This window comes from Pygoscelis adeliae, unplaced genomic scaffold (assembly GCF_000699105.1).
Source record: "Pygoscelis adeliae isolate BGI_AS28 unplaced genomic scaffold, ASM69910v1 Scaffold36, whole genome shotgun sequence".
Classification (NCBI taxonomy): Eukaryota; Metazoa; Chordata; class Aves; order Sphenisciformes; family Spheniscidae; genus Pygoscelis; species Pygoscelis adeliae.
In genome coordinates this window covers 4,694,442-4,711,818 of record NW_008824934.1, presented here as the reverse complement: position 1 = coordinate 4,711,818, position 17,377 = coordinate 4,694,442, and the positions used below count along the sequence as shown (strand labels likewise).

At 38.7% G+C, this 17,377-nt stretch overlaps 1 protein-coding gene across 2 annotated transcripts in view; it reads right to left on the bottom strand.

Annotated features, from left to right (window-relative positions):
- PDPN (podoplanin) overlaps positions 1–9,113 on the bottom strand; it is a 17,622-nt gene extending 8,509 nt beyond the window's left edge. For both annotated transcript variants that reach the window (XM_009325231.1, XM_009325232.1), the window contains exon 1: positions 8,902–9,113. In XM_009325231.1, the coding sequence (XP_009323506.1) occupies positions 8,902–8,971 (70 nt within the window). In that variant the 5' untranslated portion in view covers positions 8,972–9,113. The remainder of the gene's footprint in view (positions 1–8,901) is intronic.
- Between the last annotated feature and the right edge of the window lie 8,264 nt (positions 9,114–17,377).

Here is a 17,377-nt window from a genome sequence, read left to right as displayed (position 1 = left end):
CCAGAGGGTAATTCAGCTCACCTGAGACTTGGGTCATCCTTGGAAGTGCTGCCTTTCCTTAACTGTAAAGGGAAACTAGAATAATATGGTTCCCCTCTTAACTTCCTGCAGCGCACAGATCAAACTGATTTCTATCAGTGTGGAGGTCTTGTCCCAGCCTTGTCCAATGTGCATAATCCTGCGTTCAAGCTGAGGTCCAGTATTTGCTGGAGAATGGTCCCTGGACTGTATTTCCAGGTTTGTTTTTCTGGACAGTTAAGCGGACACTACTGAACTATACCAAAAGAAAAACTGGGAGGTAATTTATCAGTGTACTGCATTCGCAGGAAGGAAAACTTGATACTAGACAAGTCTTTGCCAGAGAAGCAGTAATAAACTCAAAAATATTTAAGTGACATGAAACTTCTTTTCCTGTACCCAGTACAAGGCACATATATGCCACTGACATCAAAGAGAATGTAAATGGGATGTAAGGGTGTATGTGCTTTAATCATTTGTTGGTTTCATCTGATGTGGGCCAAATGTAGCAAGAGCCATAGGGTTAAGTAGTGCTTCTGCATATGTTCTTAATGTTATCTTAGAGGAGGCTGTAAATAAAAACATTGCCTCACAGTGCTATGATTGTCTCCAACTAGCACTATGGCCTCTTCTGTTTGCAGCTATACATTGCTGCAGATGTGAATTAATCATTGCATCTCTTTCTGCCAAAGTTCTGGCTGGGTGTGTTTCAGTTCAAAGTCCCCAGCTGCTATCAGGCTGCAACTTCTCACATCAGGGGAAAATTTGATGTCTTTAAAAGCTTAATACTGCTTTGAAAACATCCCATGACCCACTTAAGGGAAGATGAGCTCACTACTCATAGTTATGCATGGAGTGACAGCTTACTAGAAAAACCTCTTAGGGTTGCTTTCAAAGCACAGTGGTTGTGTTGGAAAGGAGAGTGAGTTGTAAAACTGTTGTTCATTAGCATTTCTTTCGGGTATCTCCAAAACCAACAAAGATACTTTTGAAGATTAAAAACGTTGTAGGATCTTTTTTCTTTCCCAGCAGTCTGAATAAACCCAGACACTAAGTGGGCAAAGGCAGTTGTAAGCCTGTATTTTAGCTTTGTCCTTGAAATAGGAAGGCCTCAAAATAGAATGAGTTTCCATCTCTGCGATAAGAGACCAGTAGGTAAAAATGTCTAACCTTAAAGGATTTCCTCTAGCAAGAACTGAAATAATCTTTATTGCTCATTGCCCCCCTGTTCCTACTTAAAAAAAGAAAAGCAGCTTCAGTTATTCATAACAGCTAGAAAAATTAACTAGCGGGTTAACTATCAAAAGCTTTGATCTTAAAATTCAAGTTTATTTTTATCTCTATCTTATCTATACCATATTTTATCCTATCCAGCTGTGCTAGATAGGTGCTTTGTGGAATGCTTCTCTAGAAAAGCAAGGGAAAGAATTTAGTGGGACAGGTCACTTGGCAGATACTGCTCTTCTGTTTAAGATATTACCAAGCTAACTATCTGGAATTGACTGTTTTTCAGTATCTGCTTCCTGAACTGTTACAGACCAAGTGATGTTGTCTGAAGAACTGTGTATGTACATGTGTTAGCCATCCTGTTTTGGCCATATTTTACTGAGCACTTATGTCCTGATACAGGAGTTCCCTTTTTGAGGAAGCATCCTTCACTCAGACTTTAATTTGATTGTGAGCAAAGTGAGTCTCAAAGTCAGTATCTCATTATTGGAATCTTGTTCAGTTATAGTTCAGTGGAAACTTTTATTCATGGTGGTGGAAGTTCAACAAAAATATATGATTTGATAAGGTATCTGCCTTTTGAATACATAAATTCTCAGCAGCAGCCCTATAGTTTTCAAATACGATTTTGTCTGTTATTTGGCTTCACCCTCAATTTAAATGTATTCCACAGTCAGGTCCAAAACCTACCTCATCAGCTTATTCTTCTCTGAAAGTAGTCTTCCATTATTTTTCCATAATTGCTTAAGCATTTTCGGGTATTTAAAAAAAAGCATATAGGTGTGTCTCTTTTTTTGGTGAAATGGTTCAACACTGCTGAATCCAGGCTACAAAATTTTTTGAACTTTGAAAATTTGAGGGTTTGAAGAATAGAATATAGTGAATTATGGGTTTTGCCTTCTGGATTTTGAGCCTTTGGACAGTTAAAATTTTCAGACTTTAGAAAGGCAAGGAAGTGTCTTAATGAGGACTGTAATTCTCATTTGTACCTGTGGCTCCTGCAAAATTCACGACATCTGCAGTATCCATAGCCTGATTGGGGCCACAGCATTGGCATGTTCTCTTTTTCTGTTAATTCTTTCTGGAAGTTGATATATCATGCCATGATAAAGAAATGCCCTGGCATGTGTTTAAGTGTCTAGACTTTTTGTTGTTCAGGACAAAGTATGTACTGTCTGTCTAAAGCCTTGAAGTGCTTACTGCAGTTTCCTTATAAAAAAACTGACAGCTTTGCTTTATATAATGAAGGCAGCTGGATGACAAAATACCATGAACCTTGGAAATTATCTGCCAGTTGAAAAACGGTCATGATGCACAAGGAAGGACTTAGCTCAGCCTTATTTGGAGTATGACTGACTTTGTTCAGGTATTCCATGCAGCTCATGATGACAATGTTTTGCTGAATTGTCAGAAACATTTCCGTTGGTCACCACACCCTACTACAGATGGTTTCTATTGCTGTGGCTGGCTTAGCCAAAGGAACAAAGCCAGAGGTTAAATCTACAGTGCCAAGTGGCAGAGAACCGCTTGGCTGCTTCTGAAGTAAATCATGTCTTCTGAATGTTACAGTATTCTACATTGCCCATATATAGGATACCCACAGAAAAGCAAAACAAAATACATCTTAACTGGGCAGATACAGAGAAAAATAACTGCTCTTCAAGTGCTTGCTGTGTATATGACCCACAGCCAAAGTTATGAAACAAAGCCACAAGAGGAAAAGATAGTAACTTACTAAGCTTTATCTTATGCATGATAAAATGGGCTGCAGAGCTGTGGGCTTTAAGAAGGAAGAGACTATTTAACTCCATTATGGGATATTCCTTTAAAATATTCCTTGCAGAACTAGAAATGAGTCTTCTAAGGCTTATGCTTTTAATAATGTTGCTGTGTCAATCTCTGATTTCTTGTCTGATAAGTACACTGACCTCAGAGTTGCTATCCCCTGAATGTGGGATAAAACCACTTTCTTACTGATATTTGCTGCCCCGTGACCCTGTTGCCCTGTTTGCAGTCTTACTGGCAATTTCTTTGTTTTCTCTGAGCAGGGTTTGATTGGGGCAACAAGATTGGAGTCGTGATCGAGGTGTAAGTCTCTCTTGCATCTTTCTGTAAGTGGCACCTAAAACTACAGCATTATAGTACTGTGTTTATTACTGCATGGCTGACAAGGAATGAGTGTTGGAGCTAAGATGAGGACAAAAGAACAAAATTTCATGTAGTGGATCAGCAAATTTTATGGGGTGTGCAGCAGAAAGCAGACAATCTGTGTACAAGTGTTGGGATATGTAAGTGCAGATGAAAGGAATTAAGAAATGACCTCTAATACAGTAATAAACTAATCTTTTCCCTGAATCACTTCCTTCCCAAAACTCTGAGGCTATAGCTATATGCCCTTTCACAGCTGCCTTGATGAAGGTTACTAACCCCTTGTATCTGCCAGTGGAGCTGTTCACATGATCACTTCTTAACTCATTTATTTGAAACATACATGCTAAACACTACAACTGGAAACTGATTAGGCTTTAATTTTGTTCACACGATGATTTTTGGCTAGCTGCTTTATATTGCCACACAGCAAGCAAGATCCATTCAAGTATGTTTAGTCTGACTTTGATAGTAACTATTAACATACTAGCTAATATTTGGATGGGTTTCATAGTCATAAAAACATTTTAATATGCATTTGGAATTAAGTGTGTCCCCTTTACAGATTTAGCAGTATCTCATATACTACTCAAGCCCTCCTAAGAGAGTACGTGTTTGCCTGAAATGGTGTACACGCTGAATTGTGCCCTCAAAGGATTACTGTGATGCAATTTATGCTGGATGTTGTAGTGTTTGTAATCAACAAATACAAAGATGGAAAAACATGAAGAAGTCGTAAAGCAACATGACAACGTGCTCAGCATCACAGTTTCTATTTCCTTTGAGAGTCGTTGGCCAGGCTTCTGAGACTGAGTTGGAAGTCAATAGTAAACTTGTCTCATTTTTCTCATTTGTTTCTCTTTAAAACATCCCAACATACCTCTACTCGCAATTCTACATCTGTTTCTGAAATACTGCGTAGCAAGTTGTGCACCACACGGCTCTGTGAGCTTTGCTGCAGCATTAATTCAAACTGAGGGTATGGTATGTGCACACACAAATTGGAGAAGGTCCTTTTAGAGGCTGCCCGTCTGCAACAGGGATCTGGGATGCAGTGACTAGTAGGACCTGGCAGCATTTGGGTTCCATCCTGTAGTCCCTGACCACATCCAGACAAAAAGCAAACAAACCAACAAAACAAACGTGCAACTGAGATGGACCATATGTTAGAGCTGGGCAAACAGTAGTCATTTGTGGTATGCATGTATGTATGGCTTGCCTCAAATGACATGAGGAGGAAACACTGCACGCTTCTGTCAGAGCTCAACAAGCCTGCATGCTGTGGGCTATCCTTCCTTTAACGTTTTTTTATTATCTACTAAAAAGCTCTTTTTTCTCTCTAGGTTCTCAGCTGCTTATTTTTGCAGATGACTTACAAGTACTAGATCTGGGTTAAATGCATGGGTTCAGTGGAAACTGTTGAATTACAGGAGCTGAGAATCTGGCCTCTCTGTTTCCAGTTTTCACTGTGCAGCATGAGTTTAGTGAAAGGTCTGCTTGTGAGCTTTTAAATATGACTATTTCCTTTGCTTGTAAAGCTACACAGATTCAAAAACTAACTTTTGAGCTACAGATGGGCAAGCCTCTCTGCTTTCCCAATGAAGAGGAGAAAGCAAATTTTATCTGTTCTCTGCTGGTCTTTTACCAAGACACTGCAAAATACAGACTCACTAATTTGCAGACCCACTGAGATCCAGCAAGATGTTTTTCTCCTTTTTGTGATGATTAAGTTTGGGTATTGGACATGTAGAGCTAGATTCGTATCATGCTAATGTAGCTTACAAGAGGCATATATGGGGACACATGTGCAAGTGCACTCATTCATGATGTGGCCAGATGCAGGGTGGAAGGTTTTGTCATGCTTATTCAGTAGAAAACTGGCTTCCTTTTGGAGTCAGATGTGACTGTTCATTTTGATTGTTAATTTTATTTACCACCAGCGGTTACAGAATTTGATTTTCAAGAGTTTAAACTTGCATGACTTTATTGTTTAGTTTTGCCACTAACCTGGCAAGGGAGTTTGGGTAAATCAAGGTACTTCCGTAAAAAACCTTTCTTGTGATTTTTGCCAATTCTGTTTTTTTATGATTTTGAAAAACATAGAAAAGTTTTTAGTCTTTCATGGTTGACTGTAAACTTCAATTTCCTTTCTTACCATATAAACACTTTTCATCTGAATTATCCTGTCCATGTGCTTACTTTTAGTCGAAAACAAATGTAAAGTAACATGACCTAGTATAAACCTGTTTAATTTTGAGACTTGCGTAAGGAGTTATAATTTAGTATTTGCCTCTAGGTAAGATTTGGCATGTGGATAGTTGATACAGCTCAAGTGACATGTGGTAACTGGTTTAACAATCATGTTAACTTTTTTCATGTTATGTGACAGCCAATAGAGTAATCCCCTTCTCTGCAATGATACTTGTACCCTGGGAAAAGCTTCAGATTAGGAAATGTGTTGCCTCTGTAAAGCACTCATTTGAATGCTTGTGCTTTTAATTGTTTGATTAATGCTGTGCCCAGAAGAGTTTTAGGCCAACTTCCATTTCAACTCATCTGGTCTGATCCTGTGTGCTAAGATTTGCCTGAGCGTTTATATGCTGAGCAGGATCACAGAAGGACAAATATATATCTGCTAATCATTCAGTAGGAAATGCTTTAGTCTAAAAATTCATCAGCTTGTATAGTGCTCAAGGCTATCTTGGTTGTAAGAAAAATAAAATACTTGTCTGTTTCAGTCAGGATTTAAACTATGAATAGATAACACAAATAGAGCATGTGTGAATGTGTGTTAAGTAGACAGTGATATAAGATCTGTTACTAGGCTTTCCTTTTGTATTTTTGCAAACTTCTGCCATTAATTTTATTTGGAAGCGCACATATGAAGAGCAAAATTAATAAGTTCATTATCATCTTCTCTTCCACATCAGTATTGTATCTTATGCTTTTATAGCTTAGTTATGTCTTGCTTTGTGACCCAATTAAAGGAGCTTTTATCATTTCTTTTGGAAAGCACGTTGCTGACTGGGACCAAAAATTCCTGTTAAGAGTAGCACAAATCCAGGAAATTTTAACAGAAATCTTCATTCATTTTTAACTTACTGGTGTTAGATATAACTTGCATGTTCTCTATGAGCAAAGAATGTTTAGGCATTTCTGACTTCTCCCTTAAGATTCATAGGTTTTCACTGAAATGTTGTTCATAGGTTGGCTGATAGTCCTGTTATCGGGTCAGTGATAACTGCTATTTTTCAATCATGTTTCTGGTTCACAGTTGTCCTGAAATAGTTTCTGCGCCTCTGGCTTTTTGTAAAGTTGCCGCAACTCAAAGACAGCAGATACCAATGAAACTACTCAAATTGTGGATCACTACCCAGAAGGGGGAAAATGCTATGCTTACAACTAGGATCAACAGTTGAATTCAATTTATTTGGCAATTCAAGGAGGAATTTGGAATCAATAATAATCCTATTGGAAATATGCTTCCTTGTCAAAACAAACCTGCTTTTCTTGATTCAATCTCAATCCAGAAAATGGAGTGCCCAAATACAACAAAAGGGTAGCTGCAGATTTATGGCCTGGTCAGGGTTAAGAGGTATCAGAATATGATAAGGAGACTTTTTTGTCTAAAACCCGCAGGCCAAATTGTCTACCCCAGAGGTTCAGGTATCTGAATATACCCACTCTACCTAGTACTATACAAGCCAAAAAAAATTCTCCATCTTCACTGCCAGCGCAGTCACAGATTGCAGAAGGTGGCATTGTCATTTTGTCTGTTCTAACTTGTAATTGCTGATAGTTATCAGTAAACAGCGGTGATACACATACTGAATATTTCACTTGTCTATTTTCCTGGTGTATCCTTTGGAAGTTATCCTAAATGATTGGCCCCATGTGAAAAAAGTCATAAAACCTAAACAGACACACAAGCCTTAAATACTGTAAACTGTGTTCTAGATCCAACTGTGGAGTTCAATGCAAACTATACTGGTAATAGAACAGAGGTATAATCTTGCAAGCAGGAAATATTTTGACATTTTTCTGGCTAGTAGCGTTTCAACCTGATTGTTGCTGGACTCCCTTCTCTGAGTTGAAAGAAAATATGCTTAAAAATTCCCCAAAAGCCTTAACATGAAAGACCTTTTTTCCTATAATTCTGGTATCCTAGAAACTGCTTAAGGTAATTCTATAAAATGGTGGTGGGTTTTGCCATATTTTTAATGGCTTTAAACTTTGGTATATTTAATATTGATGCTTTTTGAGGATAAGCTAGCTGGGTGAGCCGTTTATCTCAGAGAAAGCCTAGAAAGCAATATTTGGGACTTGCCTAGTGTCTGATTTTAGATTTTCTGTGAAATTTTGAAGTGTAACTCCAAATTTTCAGCCTCATATTCTGACATACAGAACACCAGGAATTCCCATTAGACGTTTCAAGCCAACATCCACACGTACTGTATATTGATATAGCTCCGTTATTTCCAGCAGAATGATACTGACTGTCACCAGGCCAAAATCAGGTCATATGTTTCAGTTAGAGTCCCCAAATCCAAGTTGGACAAGTAGATTTATGCTTTGGAAGACTAGTGAGTTGAGGTTTAGGTTATTGTTCTCAGAGCACTAGTACTTGGAACATGTTCCGTAGCAACAGTAGCTGTATTTCACCACTACAGGCATATTTTCTGTTTGCGCATACATCATAGATTAGGCACACTGCCTGATGGCCAATTAATTCATAATGAGTCAAATCCTATGCAGAAAGACTGAATTTGAATGTGATGTTCCTGGGATTAAGTACTGCTCAGGGTAATTCTGGTTTACTGTTAAGAAATCAGAGTGTTCTCCTTTAGCTGTAAAAAAACTTACACTTTTACTAAAACAGATGTTTATGTTGTATTTTTCTTAAAAAATTAAAAAGAAATAGTTTGCCAAATAAACTTTTTCTCAGTAGATACGTAACACTTTTGAAATCTGTCTTAGGTAGTAATTTTCCTGGTTTAGTTTCCCTCACTTGTATATATTGCTTATGGCTAAGTTAGTGTTAGCAAAACCCTGCAGAAGGCTTAAATTCTAAGCTGTTATAATGCCTCTAAGTACAGAAGCTAAACTACTGAATGGAAAAATTTGTTACTTTCATAGAGTTTCACCACCTAAATGTCAGTTACAACTAAATTATTGCTTGCAGTCTCCTCTGCATATTTTACAGCGAAACTGAAGACATTTCCAAAGCCTGTTGATGTAATGCCTTCCCTGACTGCTTGTACTGTTCTCCTTCTCTCACACAGACACACACAGAAAATTCTTTTCTAATAGAGCGTAACTCAGCTCATCTGAAAACTTTTGATGTGTTTCTTTCCTGATTACAGCCATAGTAGATGCCTGATAGTAGCTTAAGAATTCAAAAAAAAATTTATAAACAGGACAGAGAACTATATTGCCTATGAGTAAGCACACAAACTGTTAAATTACAGGAAATGACTGGAAATAATTTTAACCAAAGTTTCTTCTTACCTTCTTCAGCAAGTGCTATGAAAGACACGCTCCCTAGAACGAAGATGAAGAATTGAACTTTAGTAAACATCTTTGATCTGCTTAGAGAATAGCTTTCCAATCCTGAGACCAGATGGATTCAAATTCTGATTAATTTTTTAGAGGCAGGGGAGAATTGAGATCACAAAGAAATCACTGCAAAAAATAGTTTAGTATTCCAAATATTCCTTTAACTGCTGTAGTCTAAAGGGGGAAGGTTTTCCCAGATGATAACTGTACAGCTAAAGAAAACTGAGTGGTGTCGGCATTATTTTCTTTAGCCAAGGGGTGGGAGCATGCCTAAGGTGGTCCTCAAAGAAGAGCCAGGCCCGCCCTCTGCGCTCTGTTTGGTCAGTACTAAAATTACGATCTCAGCCCAGGTTTAAAGTTACAGGAGCTGTTGTGGCTTTCAAAGACTTTTATTTAGCAAAGGGGGAAAGGGTATTTAGGCAGAGCGAGGTGTTCAGGGAGTTCCCTCCCTTCTGCAAACTGTCCTTAAATATTTAAGGAACAACACTAAGGACATTTTTCCTGCTATTTCCAGCAGTGAACTGATGGGTTTTTTTATGTCAAAGAGAGCCCCCATGTTTATCTGAGCAAGTGTGGTAGTGAATGTGCATTTAGGGATACTGAAATAGTTTTAGGATGGGTTATTTAATTCTGCCATAAATACTGTCTGAATTTTTCTGTGTCTAAGTCTCTCTCAGCTTGTGTCCTCAAGTGACATGCTAGCTGTACTCTAGCATTTATTTCTGCCCACAGGCTTGCAGGCCCCAGTGTGCTAATATCACCCTACAGAGATAGAGGATTTTTCCTTTTTGTATGTAACTATTAGTAGTACAGCTGTACAGTGGTCTCTACAAGACTAGTTACTACTTGTATATGTTTCTGCGCATCAGTATACAAGACTAGATTAACACTCCACCAACATCTGTAACAGATACTTTTTCTCAGAAATAATGGTTGTTAGACAGGAACTGGGGCTGAAGCAGGACTTGGGGAGCAATGATTGATATCAATCCTTTTCCGAATCTTCCCTTGTCTTGGGCAAGTAATAGTCTCCTGATTTACATCTGTTTAGGAATGTGGTGAGTTTTAATCAGTGCTCACACGTGAACTAACTATAACAGTATGTCACTGAGTGGAGGAAGTATGTGACCTTCTCCCTCAGTTTCTGTACCTTGAAGTCCTGCGGTGCTAGGGCATCAGACTCTGAAGCATAGCAGCAGAAGCATAGACTTGTTTTCTTTCTGCTGACAGTTGTGGAGGAGGTAACCTCTGCAGAAGAGTGGGGCAGACATGGGAGCGGTTTTATCTTTAAAAAAAAAACCACACAAGAACAACAAAAAACTAAAACAAAAAAACCCCTAAAACATGGCTAGATTGTTTTGCCCAGTGAATGTGAGTCAGAGTTGTCATTAAGACCACAACACTTTGTGCTATAAAGGAGCAAAGCAAGTCTAAACGTAAGCAATGATACAGTGATGTAAAGAGGGCTGCAGATGGGAAATGCAATACCTTCCATAGGGCTTTTCTTTACTTTTTGAAAGTGATAGGTGCCAAAGGAATCTGTTACCTATAGAAATAAATGATGGTGCTATAACTGTGGTGTTTGTACTGAAGATCACTGGGAGAGTAGGATGAAAACAGTCAATGCTAATGCAAACAAACAACAGGCAATATTGGCTTATTGTCTTTAGAAAAACAGTAAAATATTCCCATATACTAACTTTCAGCATGTCTTGAATCTTAAAATCTGGGATTAATTATTCCTCGATAATGCTGCTTCAAATTTATGAGTGTTTGCTTATTGGGAAATGCCACTCATGAAACTGAAATTTGCTAGAGGAGTATGTCAGTTTTAATGAAACTTATTTTGAAAAACTGCAATGAATCATATTTTACCTTATCAGAATGGAATGTTTGGAATTCTGTATGTATTTTCAGAACAAAAAATGAATGTAGTACACTATGAAAGGCAAACTGGAACAAACTGACTTTTTAACATTAATAAATTCTCATCAGGAACAAAAAGAAGGTATTTTTAGGATTTCATACAATTTTCCTCAAAAGTACTCTGACCTTTCATTTCTATGATTATTCATATAAACAAATTTGTCTCGGGTTTAGGAATAAGCCTTTCTAAAGAAGGATAAGCTATTTGCTCAATCAGTTTCTTCCTTTAAACTGTACTGTATTCTGGGTATAGAACTGGAGCTCTTGAGCTTTCAGGAATTGGAGATGTCTAAGTTCCAGTAGCTACTTCAACACTTTTTAACATTTTTATTATTCTTCCCAATAAGGAATAGTTTCTCCTATACCAGCCTATTTCTCCTGCTCCAGCCTGTTCCTCAAAGAAAAACTCTTTAGGTAAATCTATCGAACTACAAAGAAGCTAATAAAATCAGCTTCTATCACAGTATTAGTGCAACAAAGGGAAGGAAATTTGCCTACAGGTACAAAACAAGTTAGTGAAAAAGCTAGGAATGTCTTACTAATTGTCATCTTGGGATGAAATCATTCCTTAAGGACAACCATGACTGGAACTTGCCTTCTAGTGAGGGCAGTCTGCTGAGTAAGGAGATGAAGGCTGGGAGCCATTGCTGAGCCCTCTGATTTAAAACATCAACAAAATTCTTTCAGAAGAGCCAATATACCCTTGGGAGGGGGTTTGGAGCCAGAGAGAGATGAGGGAGCAGTTTTTCTCTGAACTGTACCAAATTAAGGGGTTTTTAATGAAGCTATAGTTCACTGTATTATAATTCTGTTAAGCTAATAGGTTTTGTGAAAATAAAGGAATTATTCTAAGGTTCTGATTTAACAATCCATCTATGTTTAAAGCAGCGCTTAATTATGTGCTCTAGTTGTTTTGGAATAGAAGGTAAGTGCATACCTATATGTAAGTGTATGTCTTTGCTGATTGGTAGTGGACTTGTGCACGTGCTCAAATGCTGTAATGAAATGAGGTCTAAGTCTATGCAGAGATGTTGTCATTTCATCTTTTTTGTTCCGGGCATGTTATGATAATTCCCACAAATTGCCAGGATATGAGTGCATGGGTCACTGTCTTTTTTTTTTGCTAGGCAGCTCTGTGTTTTTAATCACAATGGTTTAAGGGAGGAGGTGGAAAGGGTCTAGAGTACAAGCAGCCCTTATGTTTTCATTTCATAATCTGTTCTTTCTGTCTGACCACATTAGTCATTTGCACAGCCTTGTGAGAGGCTTAGGCTGTCTCTAGTTCAGTAAGAGCAAAGAATGAAACATACTCGGGGAGTAGAAAAGTAGTGACTAGATCCTGCAAAGTGTTATGCCTCAATGGCAGAAGTCATGTGGGATGATGTTTTCCCCTGAATCAGTCACTGTTGCAATATGAACCCAGGAGCACTGAAGCCAGTGGAAGACTCCCCGTTGTCATAAATGGGCTTTGAACCAGGCCTTAAACAGCAACTCCAGTATCGGCAAGGGCAGCTTGCCACTGATTCTGTATAACTCTGCTGATAAGGTGGATGTCATGCAGGGGGTAAATGCAGGCAGCTTGATTTCTATGACTGTGCATGACTGTGTGGTTGCTTGCAGTATTAGGGTTGGTCAGTCTGCCTAAGTACACTCTTCTGAAAGTGTAGTGCTTTATGATGATCTCTTCTCTGGTTTGGCCTTATAATTGGCAATTTGTCTGGCACTCTATCCTGGAATTGATTGCATTTCTCTGCTTCACTGTCTAATCTGTATGTATACATTTAATTCATTTACACTGCAAAAACCTAGCTCCAGATTTCCTTTCCCTGCAAATGAACATTACTGTACTCCAGAAAGTAAGGACTACTGCGTAGGGCAAAGTGTGACAGTGAACTCTGGAGACAATGCTGATTCAGCTTCTGGGGTAAATGGGCTGGAGAGAAGAAGGAACTGTTGTTACAGAGCTCCAGGTGTAGCATGAATCTATTAATTGTACTTCATCTCAGATGACAATAAAATTATTACCGTTTTCCTGAAGTATCTTAGGAATTATTCCCCTTTTCACTGCAGATATCTCTAAAACACAAGGAATTATATATATCGAGGTCTAAACTTTTTAGGGTCGTATTACCAGAATTGATATTTGATTTTTTTCGTGTTTGATTTTTTTAGAAATCCTTTGAGGACACCTGTGTCTTCTAGGACTGATGTTCAGGAGTGCCAAGTGTGCAGAGCTCCTGTAAATTGACCAAGCCTGTGCATGCTTGTCCCTTCTGCAAACCGAGGCTCTAGTGTCTCAAACTGGAGGGAAGATAACATCTACGGTTTTGGGTTACCTATCAAAAGAAGCTGCCTAAACGTCAGTTATGAAAAATGCAACCTATGGATAGAATTTGCTTTCTATTTCCACTTCCAGAAGAATTTGTTTTGTGGATGCTCTCTGCTTATGACTTACACAGTGTTTTCTAAGACTATTATGTAAAGGATTCAAAAACTGAGATGGGCAACTCTATGCAGTGTGATTTGCTGAAAGATTTACCTCAAAGTAAAGCAAAGTTGCCTTGTTGAAAGCAAGTAATGAAAAATTGTAGCTATCATTCTGGGTGTCCTCCTCTTTCAAGTAAGAGAACACTTCCTCAAACTGAATCGGGTGTTTTTGTATTTCAGTACCTGCCAAAAGGGGGTGGGTTTGGCTGCAAAGGCAAAACAGGAAATGGCTTGAAAATTAATAAAGCTTGTAGAAAACAGTTTTTATGCTTCTGACCAAATACTGCAGGGCCCACAGCTGCCCCTGGGGTACAGAAACAGGAAATTCGGCAACAGAAAGAGACAGTATCTTTTTAGTTAGAGTAGATTTGCAAAGGATATAATCAAATTGGATGTTTAATTTACACTTTTTGAGTGTATTTTTAGTGAAAGAGTAGGAAGGGAAAATACAGGTTTACTTTCTATGTACTGGAGGTGTTGTAAGCTAAGATTTCACTTGTACTGGAGACGGTTCTGTAGAAAGAGAAATTCTAGCAGCACATGAAGCTGCACATTCATGGAAAATTCTGTAATAAGTCAGGAAGAAGCCAGGATATTCAAATCTGTCACCATGCTACAGTCTCTGACAATTTGTGGGACTCTGTGGGACAATAGAGGGATAATCTGGATATTCCTTTCATGAGATAGTTGTGTGGCCTTTTTATATGTGTGTAGAAAGACATCATCTGTATATGTACCTGCACATACTCAGGTCTACGTAGTGGACTTTAAACTGAGAGTATGGATGATTATGTTCCCATCTCATGGAGATACTTACATGAAAGTCAAAGATTCTTAGAAGGCTTTTGCAGAAATATAGACCCATGACCTCAGAAATGGCTGTTAGCTTCCCTTATTCACAAATTGTTAAAGTTGAAGTCATTGTGTCTCTTCATTGACTTGCGTAGGCCTTAAATAGCCGTGGCTTTGTGGTAGCTTTTGGTTTTGAGTCACTGTGCTCTTGGTTTCTAATTTCTGGAAATGCATTTTATGTGCAAGATATGAGAATACATATTAGCCTCTATTTAGCTTTTAAAATGGCAATCCAGAAGTTTTTTTGTCAGGGAGGTGTCAGGGAATGGGAGAACCGGAAGATGCTGCTTTCACCCTATTCATGTTTCAGTCATCCTTTCCTGACTGACAGGGACACCATTTTGATGTGAAGTCAGACTTGCAGCTGATGTAAGACAGAAGAAGAATTCACTGTTTGAAAAGTAAAATGTGTCCTGTAGGAAGGGATTGGTATTAGTATTGACAAACTCAAATATTCATATTATGCAGCTATTTTTAAGATAAGCAACTATAAATCAAATCCTGTTCCTTGACCATCTGTGCTCCTGACTGTAAAATATTATGTGCACAGATGTGTAAGCAACCCCAGCTGTCAGATGTAGAGAAGGGAGATTATTGAATCAGAAAATAGCAACAATGCTTGGAGATCTTAAGCTAGAATAGTAATGCTATTTATCAGTCAGTTTTAGAGACGGGGCTAGATTTTCAGCTGATATAACTAAGAGTTTCACCAAAATCAATATATACTAGTGTTCACAAACCAGCACTCCAATCTATGGGGCATAGAGGCAACCTAAAATATCTTATGATCTGATAAATGAGCACACACTGAGCCAGTGCCTCTGGGCTATACAGCAGGCTGATGGAGGGAGAGCAATTCTGAAGCAGCCAGGTCCCATCCTAGCCAGGAAATCCAGAGGTATTGAATTGACAGTCAAAATAAACAAGTATTTAAGGGGAAAGAAGTAAGCATCTAAACTTGCAATAGTTTCATTTTAGATTTATGGGCAATTGTTCTTTGTACAAGCTGCTTTTCTCCATGGTGCCATTTCAGTCCTGAAAAGACTTGATTAAGATGGGCTGGGAGAGGGAAAGGGTCCAGAGGGCTACACAGTAGTTTCAGTAGTTTTATGTAAGAGTGAGCTGATCTGTGTAAAATGTCAAGATTTCTCTATGATGTTTCAAAGTCTGTGGTTTGATGTTGAAGTGACTTTATCTCCTGCTTTTATCATTTCAAATTTGAAACTGTTTTTGGTTCATGCTGTAAGGCTTTTCATTAGAAGCAGATTAATTTGTGCTGCTTAATGCGAAGGCATGAATTCTAATCTTTTTTTAATTGAGTAACACCATTGCCTACCTGAAGGAAAATACTGGTTTGAAGGGAGTAGGACATGTTTGGTAGACAGTCTACACTGCATTTCTCAACAGGGTATGTATGTTGGTTGTGTATAAAGATCCCTGGAGCAGAGCTTCTCAGCTTCTTTCTCAATAAAGCTTTCTCCTGTGAGAGTGAAGTTCTCTGGGGGCACAGTCCTGAAAACATAAATTTCACTGAATGCCACAGGTTACATACAGTGTAAAAGCTGATTGTAGGGGGTGTGCATGCTCCCGAGGACACATCGGAGTTGTTGGGATTTCTGTCAGTATTTTATCCAGGAAAAGTCTTTCCAAAGTCTGCCAGCAGTTGTCTCTACGTGACATATGACAGAGTGACTCAGAGTTAAATATGGAATGCCCACTCTTTACTACTTTTAAACCTGTGGATGACCACCATGTATTTAACAAAAAATTATAAGGTTGGCATTGGTTTTCTTAGGTCAGGAGTGTTCTTTTAACTAGAACAGTTATATAAGGAAAGCAACACAGCAATGGAGCCAAAAGAGGGGAAAACACACATACTGTGTACTCAGTCTCTCATTTATTACAGAATGGTTCTATGAGTTTGTTTCTTAATACTTTCAAAGACTTTCACTGCTTTTATAGTGAGTTTATACAGATAAAGTAAATGTCTGTCATTAGGAATTTAATGTCCTCATTTTTTTAAATACATATTGTGTTAGTGTGCTGAAAATGCACGAAGAAATGTAATCCTGACACAATGTGGCTGAGATCATACCTGCTTGGAATTTGAACAGAACCCAGCACAGTCACTGCAATATTTGAAGCCATACTGTGTCCTAGCAGCCAGGCCATCAGCTCTCCAGGTGTCTTCAGTGTGGGGCAGGGTTTGCCTGGGTTTACAAGGAGATGGACGGACTGAGACACACACAGTATATGGGTGCAGCCAGTCTTTCTGTAAATGAGTAATTGTCTCTTTGAATAAGCTTGTGTGTCTTTTAGAAGAAATGCAGTGCACATGGATGAATAAATGAGAAATGCTACCCCCATTAAGTTCCACGACAAAATTCCCATTTCAACTCTGATTTTAGGGAGGAATCACAATGCGGTTTCTTTTCCTTTCTGTATACAAAGAATGTTTCTAAGAATAAGCAGCTTCATGAAGGCAGTGCAAAGATGAGCAAAAGCTCGTGGACAGAATAGTTGTGCTTCAAATGGGGGAGGGCAGGTGGGGGCAAAAAAGCAGGCTGATTGTGAGGATGGATACTTACGAATGTGGAAAAAGAGTGAACGCAAAGTGATGTTCTCCAGCGGCCTTTCCTGACTGTGACACATTTCATATAATTGGGATTTATCTGCAAATACAAGTGAACAAACAGAAAGAGACCATCTACGTAATACTCTGCAGCCACCAGAGGGAGTGATATGTTCACAGGTACTGTTTTGTTTAAAATGCACTTGCTGCAGGGCTGGATTCCACCACTCCCCTAGTCCCAGTGAGGAAACTGAGCAGAGAAACAGGCTGCAGACAAGTAAGGTTTTAGGCTGCAATTTTTTTGCCGCATCTTCAAGCAGCAGCGTGTTTTTCCACCCTGGCTACATGTCCAAATGGGCATGAAAATACATGCTTCAGTGAAGGGTTTAGTGAGAGAAATAAGGCATAGTTGATCTTTCAATAGTAGAAACCATGGGTTTTCTTGAAGTGACAGCTTGTTGTGGTGACCCCAGCTCACCTTCTGACTGGCAACCAAATTCAACAGATAGTAGCAATTTGAAGAATTTTATTAAGGGGCAAAGCATACCTCAAATGAAACCAAGCACTGAAATCGGGGCGGGGGGGGGGGGG